Below are 14,634 nucleotides of genomic sequence, written 5' to 3' on the forward strand. Positions count from 1 at the left end.
TCGGTGGGGAAGACTTGCAAACTGAGATTTCCTGCAGGTGATTCAAGATTAAGCCATTTAAGTTAAGGCTAAGCATTAATACACAGCGAGTGATGAAGTTAGTAAAATATACAATTTGCAAGGTGACCAAGTATGTTTACTGTTCACACCTGAAGAGTAAAGAAAGAGGCTTTTTTTTGGTGTAAGGCATTCCTCCCATTTAGACAGTAAAGGTGGTCCTCAGCTTATAACAGTTCAGTTAGTGACCATTTGAAGTTACGGCGCTGAAAAAAATTTATGACTGTTTTTCAGAGTTAGGACCATTGCAGCATCCCCGCGATCACATGACAAAATTCGGACGCTTGGCAACTGACCCGTATTTATGACGGTCGCCATGTCCCCGGGGTCCCATGATCCCCTTTTGCGACCTTCTGATAAGCAACTTCAATGGGGAAGCCAGATTCACTTAACAACCGTATTACTAATTTAACAAATACAATGATTCACTTAGGAACTGCGGCAAGAAAGGTTGAAAAATGGAGCAGAACTCATTTCCCAATTGTCTTGTTTAGCAGCAGAGATTTGGGGCTCATTTGCGGTTGTTAAATCAAGGACTAGCTATATGTTGGCCAGGCGAATTTAGCCATGATTCTGGAGCAAAACCACTAATGCTCAAAATCAACATGTGGGCAAAACTAAATTAAAACCACCTACTGCCATCCCTAACCTCTCTCACTCATATTGGTGTATTTGAGCACGCATATGTTTGCATTTTTGTCTTCAATTAAAAGGGAAATGTAAAGCCATGGTACAGTTTAGATTTTCCACTTTCTAACGCATGATGCTGAGAATACCTTTGCAGGTGAGCGCACATCATACATGCATTTAGGACAGATGCGTTATTGCAGGTATACGTATGCCTGTGTGTGTTTGCATGCATTTCTCGTAGAAATACTACTCTGCATGTCTGTGTTGCAGTGTAAGCCCGACCCCCTCCCCTTAACAATCCAAAACATAACCTCTTTCTTGTTTTAAGAAACTGTGGTTAGTTTGAGTTAAAGGTTAGGGTCACATCTTAAACACAAACGCTTCTATTTGTCAGGGCTAGCCAAGTTTTTTTTCATGCATGCTTGCAGAGATCAGCACCATTACAAGGCCAACGAGCAGTGCAAAACGGCCAGGGTGTGCGCGTGTGCATGTGACCCACAAAAGTGCCCATTTCTGCTCTAGGATCATCAAGCACGCAATTCGAAAAGAAACTTACTAGTCCCGCACGGCTCGGCTTGCTGCTTACGGAAGAGGCCACCGAGCTCAGAGAACTGAGGGACGAGGCGCTGGGGCTGCGTTTCAGACTGGTGGGCGTGGGGAGGACCTTCCGGACGGTGGGTTTGGCTTTGGCCGGGGTGGTGGAGGGGAAGCCGATCTTGGTCACTTTGTGCACCGGAGCGAAGAGGCCGTATTTGGACTGGCAGTGGAAATACCTGAGATGGAGAGGAAGAGAGACCCAACCGTGAAAACAAGACTACGGAGAAAAGTCTTGCATAGATACACCTGACCTGAGATCGAGGCACTGATGCTCTGCGTCGGAAGGAGAGCTGTCTTGACGAATTCTACGTCTCTCTGAAGAAAGACCCAAACAGGGACCCACAGATAGCTCCCTCTCCCGTATGAAGTTCAACGAAACTCAAATGAAAACGCAGCCAGAATCGATCTGAAAGGAATCTTACCTTGTTCCTGCCACGGCCCCATCGTTCTTGCCCAGGGGTTCGTCCAATTCAACACCGCACCACTCCCCCTTGGCGAAATCCGTCTCTCCCAAAAAACGCACCACGCCAGCTTTTGTTCCCCCCACCTGGGGAAAAAAGAAAGTTGAAAAGAGTTGATCAGAAAGTTGGGGGGGGGGGGGAAGGAAGCCGAAAAGAAAGTTAAAAAGAAAGAAAAGAAGAAGAAAAAAAGTTGATAAGAAAGTTGAAAAGAAAATTAAGAAAGAAAAAAAAAGAAAAAAGTTGATAAGAAAGTTAAAAAGAAAGTGGATAAGAAAGAAAATTGAAAAGGAAGAGCAGAAAAGAATTTTGCACCATCTTTCGAAACAATCCTCTCCAGCTAAATTTGAACCACAGCCGACTCCGCGGCTTTTCCACTGCTGAGGGCAAAGCCTTGACAAAAATAAAGACTGCCAACTTTAGCCAACTCTAATAAAACCAAACCTAAAATAATAGCTAGTTCTTCAGGATTTCCTCTTCCGCACGAATGGGGTTATTTTGGAACTGTATTTGATTTGGCCAGTAAAATAGCCGGCTACGTTTGCCAAGGACGGTTCAGATAGTTTAACCTTGATAAGAGAGCAAATGAGTAAACAATATTAACCAAAAGTATGAAGCTTTTATTATTTTTATTTGATTTTATTATTTTATTTTGTAGTTTGGATCTTTCTTTGCCTCCAGCATATAGCCACAAGCACAGCTGGATTCCCATAACCCTTATATCTATGTTTCTTCAACTTGGCCTCTTGAGGATGGGTGGACTTCAACTCCCAGAATTCCCAGCCAGCATGGGAGTTGAAGTCCACCCATCTTGAAGGCGCCAAGCTGGAGAAACGGCGCTCTATGCAGTTAACTTCAAAATCGTTTGTCCTGGTTCAGCAAAGAGAAAAACAAATCCTTTAATGTTTTGATAATATCTTGTGGTGCAGGACGATTTTATTTTCATTAATCTCGCCAAACGAATGATCTCACCTTGACAGTCCTTTTTTACCTACCATGCCCAAAAAGCAGCAACCTGTTGGCACATGAGATTTGCAGACACAGCAGTTTTTATCCTACCTGGAGACAAGCAAAGCCCAGCCAACAAATGAAGTCATTTCTCAAGTTGGGTGTCTTTAGAGAAACTTAATCTGTTGGTTTTTTTTAATCCGAATGGATGGATTAAAAATGCTCTTTTCACTTACTGCAGAAGCAGGGCAAATGGAGGTGAAGGAGTCACACTCCACCGCAAAATAATTATATTCCATGCAGAGAGTAGACAAGCAAATCCTTAACTTACGACCACAATTGAGCCCAAAATTTCTGTCGCTAAGCGAGGCATTTGTTGAGTTTTGTCCCGTTTTACGACCTTCCTTGCCACCGCAACTGTCATAAATATGAGTTATTTGTCAAGTGCCCAAATTCATTTAACAACTGTGTTACAACTGCAGAGATTCACTTAATAGCTCTGGCAAGACAGGTCAGAGCCAAAACCCGCTTAGCGACTACCTTGCTTAGCAACAGAATATTTGGGCTCAATTGCGGTCGTAAGGTGAGAGCTACCTGCATAGGAAGAATGAGAAAATAAACGCTGCCAAGTGAAATTCACATTTCCTTCCATCGCCAGGTTAAACACACAGATGGAAGGGGTGTCGTCCTCTCTTTTCTGGGGAAAAAACCCCCGGCTTAGTAAGTTTACCCCCCAGAGGAGGGCACCCTGACCCCATGTAGAAAATAGCCAGCCTGACGACTTTTGCTCACATCCAGGAAAAGTGATAAAAAAAGAGAGCAAGCGAGAGGTTTTGCAAAATCTTTTTTTAGTAAAGCATGACGGCACCGTGTAACTCAGAAGGGATGATGCAAAGGCGTAACGAGCCAAAGCAGCTGATTGAGATCACCAGACGTTTATATATAAATATTTTTCTCCCCAGACCGCGAATAGGATGGTAAGTAGAAGAAAGGGGGAAAAAAAGGTTTACATCGTGATTATGGCTAAAAGGATGACTCGAGATCCACTGGTAAATTAAAATAAAAACAGCATGTGCTTTCCTAAAGTGGGAGCTAAGAGAAATAGATTTTTTTCCCTTTTTTTGTTGACATTATACTTTAAAAAAAAACAACAACCCTTCCTGAGCAGACTGGATGGTTTAAAGGCATCTAGAGCAGTATTCTCCAACTTAGCAGCTTTAAGAACTGTGGCTGGGGAATTCTGCCCGTTGGAAGTCCACAAGTCTTAAAAGATGCCAAGGTTGAGGAATCCTGTTCTACACGCAACATGTTTTAGCCTTCCTTCTCTGTAAATACACAAATACTTTAAATACACAACATGCAGGACATTTTCAACCCTCTCTGGCCTTCATTGATTTGAGAGGTCAACGTAACGTCTCTTTTACTTTTCCAAGCCACCCAACAACTTACCAGCACTCGGTCCCCCATTTTGAGTTCCCTTTCGCCCTTCTTCAAGGACCCGGCTTCGGAGAGGTTCGAGACGGACTCGCTGGGCGTTTTAGAGAGGTTGCTTGCTTGAGACACGGGGGTCTTCTGAGGGATGCCGGTGGGAGTCAGGTGGGCTGCTGCCGAAGGAGAAGACACGAGGCTGGCCGCCGAGGTGGGCGAGGTGGCCTGAGACGCCTGGGTCCCGTTGGCTTCATCCTCAGACACGGCCTTCCGGGCAAGCTTCGAAGGCCTCGTGAAGATGCCCCGCAAGGGCTCACACTGGAAGTACCTCACGCCGGCCACGGAACCGTCGTTCTTCCCAATGGCTTCGTCCAGCACGATTCCTGCCCACTGGCCCGGAGCAAACTGGGTTTCTCCCAAGAATTGGATGAAGCCAGGTTTATTCCCATTGACCCAAATACGCTCCCCGATTCGGAAGTCATCCACAAACTCATCCGGGCCTTCTGTGGCAGGGGGCTTCTCAGCGGCTGGGGTCTTTTCTGGAGAGGCTGAAACAGAAAGGGGGAGAGCGTAACAGATAGTAACGAGAGCTGTCTTCCACTTACCACCATTTCCTTTGTAAAAATGGCCCACAGCGAACCAGAGATTCCCTTAATGATCGCTGCAAAACAGGTTGTAAAACCGCGTTGGTGATGGGCATCACCTCTTGGTGTCCCATCCTCAGCTAAGCCTCCCTCCACACTTTCCTTGAATCTGTATGTAGCAGAAACCAGGCTAAAGAGCCAGCACAACTTAAGGGTACCATTCATAGGGGGTCCCTGGCTACGAGGGGTGCCCGTCTTTGGATCAATCGAGAGGCAAAGAGGAGGAAGAGTCGTCCTCAACTTACAACAGTTCCTTTAGTGACTGTTCAAAGTTACAACGGCACTGGAAAAAAGTGACACAACTATTCCGGCATCCGTCTGGTCACGTGATCAAAATTTGGCCACTTGGCAACTGACTCACATTTATGAGGATTGCAGTGTCTCATGGTTGTTCTATTTGCAACCTTCTGACAAGTAAAATCAGCAGGGAAATCAGATTCGCTTAACCACCTGTGTTACTGAGCAACTGCAGTGATTCACTGCAAGAAAGGTCGTAAAATGGGGCACAACTCCCTTAAGAAATGTCTTGCTCAGCAACGAAAAACTGGGGATCAATTGTAGGGTTTCCTTCCTGAGCAGGGGGTTGGGCTAGATGACCTTCAAGGCCCCTTCCAACTTTATTATTATTATTATTATTATTATTATTATTATTATTATTATTATTATTATTATTATTATTATTATTATTATTATTATTATTTGTATCACAGGTAATCATCATCATCATCATCACACATTAACTTCCTTCTTTTTTGTTCTCCCAGTTTTATCTGCTGCAATTCTCCTACTTAATCCGTGACAGAAACACGAGACGATGTGGAGAAGCTCTACTTTGGCTTCTGTTGTCCGAAATGGGATCACCTTACGGCCTTACCTGCAGCCACAGGTGGGGCTGTTTTTGCCAGCACGCTTCCCGGTTTGGTGATCTTGCTGGGGGCTTTCAGCCCACTGGGTTTCAACATGCTCATGGTCGGTCAGTTTGAAGGCAATCACTATCTTTTTCCAAACATATGGATCTCTCTTTGGCTTGCCTGGGGGTTATACCTGTCAATTGAGGGCAGAGAGAGTAGAGACGTTAACTTCCATTGCTCCAAACCGACTTGCAAAGAAATTCTGCTTATCATCCATGCCTCCTAAGCAGGGGGAAAAACAACGTTTTTGCAGTCAGCTTGCCAATTGCACATACCAGAAATCCTCTCCTATTTAAACAATCTAAACTATTCAATTCTTTTTCTGTTTTTACAGAAAGTTGAAGACAATAGGAGTTTTTTCTTTGAAAAAACAACAACAACAACAACAGTAAGAGCCTGTTGTTTAAATGGCTGTTTTGGGTAAGTAATCTCACCCCAGAAGCTGTTCACTTCTTCGTAAAGATATTAAGTGTGCTAACATTTTCATTTGTACTGATTTAGAACGCCAATCTTTCAAACACCTCAGCTCCCAATCAAAAATCCAACCCCTCCTATATACAATCACTTAAAACTATCAAACTCAACTAATACAAACATTAAAAATGAACTGAAAACCTGGCGTCATTCAGTTCAAGGCCTGGGCCGAGAAGCCAGGTCTTGAAAGCCTTAAGGGGGGGGCTAAAAGGGTGAGGGTCTGCTGGACTTCAGTGGGCAGAACGGTCCATGGTGCTCAGATTTATTTAACTATTTAACGTATGGCATGAAATACGCAGAGAGCAGCAGGAGAGATGCATGAAAAGAATGAACACATGGCAAGAATACACATTTTGCAAGATGTAAGAAATTTGAGAAATTATATATTAAGTTGGTTCAAAAAAATTAAATTAAATCCTCATGAAAGCAGGCAAGACAGCCAGGAAGCCAACAACACCCCCCCACACCCCACCCCCTTCCTTTTTCACATCATCGCTAGAAAAAAAAAATCACCTCTCGGCAAGTCTTGTGCATATACAAAACCCTCAGGATGGCCGATCGGAGAGCATTACGATCCCTTGGCAACTCACAACTTTGCACCCACCTCGGTAAGGCCAGGGCTAGAATTCCCTGCTGACGATCACAAGATGGTTTAGCATATTGTAGAGTCCCCGTGCAGTGCCCCTCGTCAGATCCTCGGAGATAAAATGAGGTTTTCTTCCTTCTCTTTCGTTGCTAGGAAGGGGGGGGGGAAACACAGAATAATTTGGATTGATCAGAGGCCCCGTTGCAGGCTTCTCAAAGAGAAATCATAGGCCGGATAGGTTGGGTTTTATTTTATTCTTTCTTGCAAGAACTCTTGCTATAATCGCAGTGAGAAAGGGAGGGATTATTTTCAAGCCAAACTATACAGCAACAACAATAACATCTCCTGATCAAGGAGCTTCAAGTAACTGGATTATTTGCACCGGAGCCAAGAGGTATTTGAAAAACAGGCAGAGCCTGGGAAGGACCCATCGTGGGTGGTGACGCACTGGAAAAAGAGCAATTAAATCACTTACTGACAAGCAGTGCTGGTTCCAAAAGGAAGGGAAGAAGATTTGAGTATATGGAAAGAAAAGATTTGCTCGGCCAGACCTGTGCTTCACCCTTGACCCGAGGTTTTGCGCACCCTTGCGTTAGATAGATCAAGGCCTGCAAACCTGGCAACTTTAAGACTTGTGGACTTCAACTACAAGAATTCCTCAGCCAGCCAAGCTCAGTTCAACCCACTCTCCCTGCCGTGTTCCACAATCTCTTTGTCTGTTGATCCTGCAGCAATGTGCGGCCTTCCTTATTTAATTTGATTTATGTCCCACCATTCAAGGCCACCAGCTGCCTTAAATGATTGTCCTTGGGGTTTCTGTAATGCCCTCCTTATCTACTAAGGAGAGACACTGCACAGGGCTATCTTTCCTTCTTTATATACAGGCCTTGTCCAAAATTTGGGAGAATGCCATGGGAGCAAGTTTGGAACCAAGATCTAACCAGGTTATCCAGCAGCTTGTGGGCCGAGTCCTTGAGCCAACCATCCAACATTCACAAACAAGCCAAGAATGAAGAACTGGGCGATCACGGAACATTAAAAGGTGAGTTCAGCCTCTTTGGAGGGGTGAGGTTGAAGGGCCCCAACCTCTTCATCCATCTGAAAAGTGACCCATCTCCAGATTTTGAGCCCAAGATGATGTTTTGTGGAAACCACGTCACGCAACACAGGTAGTCCTCAACTTACGACCGAGCCCAAAATTTCCATCGCTAAGTGGAACATTTAATTGAGTTTGCCCCATTTTATGACTTTGCTACGTGAATCGCTGTAATTGTTAAATTAAGTCAGATCTGTCAATCAATCCGCCTTCCCCCAAGGACTCTGCTGGTCAGAAGGTTGCAAAAGGGGATCGTATGGCCCTGGGACACTGCAACCATCATAAGTATGAGTCAACTGCCAAATGTCTGAATTCTGATCACATGACCGTGGGGATGCTACAACAGTTGTAAATTGTAGCATCCCCTAAATCACCTTTTTCCAGTGCTGTTGTAACGCTGAGCAGTCACTAAACAAACTGTTGTAAGTCGAGGATTTATTTATTTTTTGCAGATTTTCCAAGATTCTCCTCTCAAAGTCTAAGTAAAGATCGGATAGTGCTGAACGTTACCTATCCAAACCACGAAGAAGTTCTTGCAGCATTAATATGTTGGGCAGTGCTGAGATCTAAGCAGACATCCAGGGAACTGGATTCTTGAACGGTTCAGGAGAGCTTTGACGGCTACAACTTAGAATTGCCTTAGCTGGCGCTCTTTAATTAATAACACCAGAATGCCCAGTTCAGCCTGCTTCTCTCCCCCTTCCTCCCTTTTGTATTATGACCTCACCGGCTCTGACATCATCCACCAAGCATTCAGGAATGCCTACCACCACGTCCCTTGGAATGCCACTACAGAAAGACGGGCACTGCCACCCAACAATACTGGCTTTGTTAACTGGATCCCTCAGAAGAATGGAAGCTCCTGATGGAGGCTTGTTCTCCATACCATCAGGGAGAACAGAAGCAGACTTAGTTCCCCTATTACTACCAGGAATGGCCAAGGAAGAGGAAACAGAAACAAGAGTAACGAGGGAAATATTTCAGTTCAACTACAGGTATCCTAAGCTTAGCTTTAGTAGACAGCACCCGCTTCGTCTAAGAGTTGAGTTTGGAGAGGTGCCGTGAAGCAAAGAAGAAAGGGATGGTCTCGGGGATTCAGGTGTAAGGCAAGGAAAAAGAGGAGGGATAACCCTAACCCTAAATGGATACTCAAAAGTGTTGTGGTGGGAAATTGCCTGCTAGGCTGGAAGGAGACAAGCGAGGGCCTAGCTTAGCATCCTTGCGTAGCCACAAATGACAAGATCATGAAGCCTTATCAGGTCATTTCCAGGGGAAGACAAGCAGTCTGGGGAGATTCTTGTAATTTAGGCAATAGATAATAAAGTGACTAATTTCCATTATTCATCATTAGCTCTTGTTGTACCCGTCATGCTGAGACCGCCATTCATAAGCCAAGTAGGAATTTTCTCTGGAAGCCCATCTCCAAGGGATTCAGAGACCTTCACACAAGAGGAGTATATATTTGAAGGAAGGCAAGAGACAAGAACTAGATCAGAAGAGGTAGGTCCAGTTTGCTTGACTGCTAAACATTGATTAATCAAGAGATTTAAGAAGCTGTTTTTCCATATGGTGCCATTTGTATTCTTTAAAGCGGGGGTCTCCCAACTTGGCAACTTTAAGACTTCTGGACTTCAACTCCCAGAATTTCCTGGCTGGGGAATTCTGGAACTTGAAGTCCACAAGTCTTAAAATTGGCAAGTTGGGAGAACCCTGCTTTAAATCATCATTTTAATTTTTGGCTTAAACAAATCAGCCCTGAAATGGATTCTAATTGTTGCTACAGCAACAGGTTAATGGGAAGAGTCCTTTTTCTGGGAAAGCTTATGTATTTAGCTAGTCTTTTTTTTCTTTTGAAGGGAAAAAAAAGCAAATTTCTATGCACCTCCAAGCATAAAAATAACAGCAACAAAAAACACGCACACCAAGCATCTGGACTAACTTGACTTCTCTGAGGGTATATCTCACCGAGCTTGCTATTAATAGAAAAATACAGCTTGTTTTTACACAACTCTTGTTCTCCTGGAGCTTTTTAAAAATAGACAAGTGGAGTTTGACGGGGCCATCAGAGAAAATCTGCCAGAGCACCTAAATAAATAGGTTTCAAAGGGTCCAAAGACAACAATCGGAGTTAGAGAACAGTTTCTTCTATAACAATAAAACAATGTGCTAATTTTGCGTGTGAATGCAGACACTATTTCAAAAGAGTAACTGACAAATTGACAAAAAGTCCCACCTTTAATTAACAGAGAAATCAGAATAACAGATAGAAGTCTAAAGAACCAAGTAAGGTGTGAGCTGCTAACACTTTGAATCAATTTGTCTAGATCTATTTAATGATAGCATGGTTTTCTAAAGTCCTCAAATACTTAGGGTTAGGGTTACGTCACCATGAAATGGACCTGGCCAACAAACTCGGAGGGCTTGGGTATGGTTAGGAGGGCACTGACTTCTCTAGGCTGCTCTATCTGTTTCCTGGTAAAATACATGGGAAAATCCCATTGGAGGAAAATTCAACTTAGCCTAATACTTCACTATGCCCGCAAGGAAGGACACGACTGACCCCAAAATTTCTCCTGCTGAGATATTTGTTAAGTGAGCTTGGCTCCATCTTAAGATTTTTCCTGCCACCGTTGTTAAATGAATCACTGCAGTTGTTCAATTAGGAACACAGTTGCTAATTGAATCTGTCTTCCCCCTTGACATTGTTTGTCAGAAGGTCGCCAAAGGGGATCGCGTGACCCCGAGACACGGTGACCGTCATAAATACGAGTCAGTTGCCAAGAGTCTGGATTTTGATCACCTGACCACGGGGAGTCCGCCACAGTGAAATGTGAAATACGGTCGCAAGTCATTTTTGTCAGTGCTGTTGTAACTTTGAACAGTCACTAAATGTCACTAAAGTCGACCATTGTTTCACTTAACAACTGCAGTGATTTGCTTAACCATGGCAAAACAGTTGTAAAGTTGGTCCCAACCCACTTAACAACCGCCTTGCTTAATTAGGAACGTTTGACCATAAGTCGAGGACTATAAAGCTCCAGGTAGCATTTAAGATTCTTCTTGTTCAATGCGTTCCCTCAGGAGAAGAAATCTGTAAATATTAAGACAATGTTTTAGAAGCTGTTGCTTCATTCTTGAGACAATTATTCAGGCTGCTCTTCGGTGTGTAATTTATGTTGCAACCTTCCTGTGACGTTTCTGTAGAAATGTTTGGGAGTTGCTCAAAAGCACAGCAATCAGCCAGACTGAAAAGTCTAACAGAGGCCTTCTAGTCCAACCCCCTGCTCAAACAAGAGACCCTAGACCATTTCATATAAATAAATGATTGTCCAGCCTCTTCTTGAAAACCTCCAGGGATGGAGCACCCACAACTTCTGGAGGCAGGTTGTTCCACTGGTTAATTGTTCTCACTGTTAGGAAATTTCTCCTTAGTTTTAGATTGCTTCTCTGCTTGATAGTTTCCATCCGTTGCTTCTTGTCCTGCAAATACAGGTGCTATGGAGAATAGGTTGACCCCCCCCCCTTCTTTGTGGCAGCCCATCAAACACTGGAAGGCTGCTATCCTGTCCCCCCCCCCCAGTCCTTCTCTTCACTAGACTAGAAGCTGACAAAAAGTGAAGAAAAGGGTGAAACGTAACGAGCCAGAGGCTCATCTACCTGCCTTCCAGAATCCCTTCTCTTCTGCTCTGAAACCGATGAAGATCAGGACCGAGAATAAGTCAGGCCCCCAAGATGTTTGCTGTTTAGGAGACGAGCCAAGAATGAACTTCACAGCTCTTTTCTTTGTGTTTCCCCAGCTGGTGAAAATATGCTGTAGCAAACTGAGATCATCGGCAGCTTCCTAAGAACAGGCATTTCATCCGAATACCGAATGCCGTCTCATCCAGGCGCAGCCCGTAAAAAAACCAGTTAAACCGATTCCACTCCGAAGGGCAGGAACGCCAAAGGTGTCGACCAAGCTGAGTTCCTTCCTCTGCTAATTTCCAGAACTGCAACTGACCGGAGGAGGAGATACACCTCCAAGTAGCAGCAGCTCAGAAGAGTCTGTCTCCACCGTCTCTGTGAATTCTACAATTTTTCACCCGCATTTCGAGCCGGGTTCAAAAGAAAGGCTGCAAAGTTGACGAGAAGCTTGGCAACAACTGTTCAAAGTCACGACAGCACACACACAACCATTGCAGCATTCTGGCAATCAGAATCCGGGCATCTGGCAGCATGTATTTATGATGGCTGCGGCATTCCAGGATTACGTGATTGTCGTTTAGGACAGGAAAAGTCAAAGGGGGAAGCCGGATTGGCTTAAGAACCTCATGGCTCAGTTAACAACCGCGGTGTTTTGCTTAACCACCATGCCAAAATCAGGCGCAACTTACTTAAGAACTGCCTTGGGTGGCATTGGAAATTCTGGCCTCCGTCGTAAGTCGAGGACCAGCTGTATCAGGGATCACGACCACTTTGCCTGGGCTGATAATGTTCTGCTGAAAAAGAGGCCGTGCAATAAACGCAGGAATCGCGGAGCAGAAATACCTTCACCACCTGCACGTCGTGTTTCATAATGGCAACCTCGGGAGTTACAAAACCTGTATTTTGATTTAATCGACACTAATGAAGAAGGGCGTGAAGTCACCTATGCATCGGGAGCTGAAAACTTGGCTCGCCCCACGGAATTCAGTTTTTAAAGCTACGATTTTACTTTGTTGGTGCAAACCTGGACAACTCCGCCTATTTAGAAAAACTCTTCAATTTTATGACGTTTCCTAAGTGGAATAGGGGGAAAATTGAGAATAAAGGTGTTTCTGGTCATTCTTCATCTTCCAAAATGGTTGGGGTTAAAGGCAAAACCTTAAACAGTTCAACTACAAGGTTAATTGCAGCTTTCAAATACTAAATTTTATTTAGATTGTTTCTTACCTAACTTCCCTTAGGAAAATTAAATTTCTCATGCCTTCTCTCTTTTACGGAGCTCAAGAAATTGCCACCCAAATTCCCCCCAAAAATAACAAAGGCCAGATAAACCCTAAACATATCTTTTTTGTTTTGAATTCTGGCACAACACTGATAATGGATACCTCCATTTCAAAGTGCAACAGGAAACAAAGATATTACTTTCATTGCATCACACAAAGACACATGCACACTTAGCACTGTAAGTCTCTAGATCTATGAGGTTAAAAATGATATAACAAAGGAATTGCTTTGCCTTTTTATTTACTGCAAAATCAATTTCTCTGCTTATATTTCTTAAAATATAACTAATTTTGGATTCTAATCTGAAGGATATGTGTTGTGGAGATGACATCTCAAGAGCCTAAATATTATTAATGAGGCTATCCTATTAAGCTTTTGGTCATATGTACCTTCTGCACAAAACGCTTTAGAAGACATAAAATCTATTTTGCTGAGAACGAGAAAGCACGCTATATCCTTTCTTACTTTTGACTAACATACAAAGTCCACATGAGCTATAGGGGGGAAAAATGAACAATAAACCAGCTTCTACTGAGCACAAAGAGAACAACTTCATCTGGTACTGCAAAATATCAGCGAAACCGTGTGTGTATATATCCCCCAGAGACACAGAAGAAAGTGAAGTCAGAAGAAAGACAACACAAAATGCATTTTGGCACGTAAGCAACCGGAGCCTTGCCAATCAAGGCATGCCAACTGGGATCCTCTACCTGGTCCTCCCCCCCCCTCTCCAAATTCTCCCCGTTCTGGACAAGGTCCTCCCAAAAAGCCTTTTAAACCCTCGTGGCAGGAAGGCAGGCAGGCTTTGGCCAATGAGGCTTCCACCCCACCACTGATGTCACGCAAGAACTTGCCCACCAGTTGATTGTGGCAGCTGGCCAGGCGAAGCCCGGAAAAAGGACCTGGGGGCTGAGGGCTCTGCTCTCTTCTCTGTGGGTTTTCCTTCCTTCTTTCCTTCGCTCCCTCTCTCTTATTTTTCTGTTTCCCTTCTCCTTCCTTCCTTCCTTCCTTCCTTCCTTCCTTCCTTCCATCCATCCATCCCAGCTGCCATCCAGATCAGATGACCCAGCACAATCTTCCCACAAAGCAAGGGGTCAAACGGAAGGTGGGGATGCCGGGTTTTTCTTTTACCCTACTCCCCAATGGGACCCCTGGAGAGGAGGAAGGGCACCCCTGGACTCTGCCTGTGCTGCCCTGCTTGGCACCCCTCTGGCCTCGCCACCCACCATGCCCCCCTCCGTTTGCCCGCAACTTAGCCAGGGGGTTCCTGACAGGCCTTGCTTCCCAGAGGAAGTGGACTTCAACTCCCAGAATTCCCAGTCAGCCGTGGGAATTCTGGGAGCTGAACTCCACCCGGCTCCGACTTGCCAAAGTTGAGAAACCCTGGTTTACCGCCTCAAAAAAGCCAAAGGAATCGAGTGACCCCTTTTCATAAAAGAGGCTGATCTAGGAAGGGACCCCCCCCAGACGACCAGTTTTAATTTTATTTCCCCACCGAAAAGATTCACAGGGCACACATTTCAGACCACAGCTTGGGGCAACTCACAAGACCCCCCCCGCCCCACAATGACAAGCCAAGCCAAAGGGCGCCAGCAGCCGGGGAGGTGGGCCCAGAGAGGGAGGGGGGCAAATCTTCTCCAACCCCCCCAGACACCCCCAAACGACCCCTCCCCCTAAAGCCAGAGCCCGGCGGGGGGAGGGGCCGCTCTGGCAAACGGAAGCCCGGAAGCCCCCCGCCCGCCGCTTTCGCCCCCCGAGCCCCGCCAGCCGCCCCCAGCCCGGCTCCCCCCGGCCCCCGCGACCCCCCTGCTGGGGCCCAGCGGCTCCTCCGGCAGGG

The 14,634-nt window shown here is 45.1% G+C and overlaps 1 protein-coding gene across 1 annotated transcript in view; it reads right to left on the reverse strand.

Annotated features, from left to right (window-relative positions):
• The window catches only part of CLIP1 (CAP-Gly domain containing linker protein 1), a 43,300-nt gene extending 30,616 nt beyond the window's left edge, over positions 1 to 12,684 (reverse strand). Inside the window, exons 1-6 of the mRNA XM_081338652.1 lie at positions 12,203 to 12,684; positions 6,752 to 6,882; positions 5,637 to 5,806; positions 4,140 to 4,666; positions 1,707 to 1,831; positions 1,244 to 1,460 (exon numbers count right to left, since the gene is read on the reverse strand). Coding sequence (XP_081194778.1) covers positions 1,244 to 1,460; positions 1,707 to 1,831; positions 4,140 to 4,666; positions 5,637 to 5,730 — 963 coding nt within the window. The 5' untranslated portion in view covers positions 5,731 to 5,806; positions 6,752 to 6,882; positions 12,203 to 12,684. The remainder of the gene's footprint in view (positions 1 to 1,243; positions 1,461 to 1,706; positions 1,832 to 4,139; positions 4,667 to 5,636; positions 5,807 to 6,751; positions 6,883 to 12,202) is intronic.
• Between the last annotated feature and the right edge of the window lie 1,950 nt (positions 12,685 to 14,634).

The sequence above is a fragment of the Vipera berus genome (assembly GCF_964194415.1).
Source record: "Vipera berus genome assembly, chromosome: 14".
Classification (NCBI taxonomy): domain Eukaryota; kingdom Metazoa; phylum Chordata; class Lepidosauria; order Squamata; family Viperidae; genus Vipera; species Vipera berus.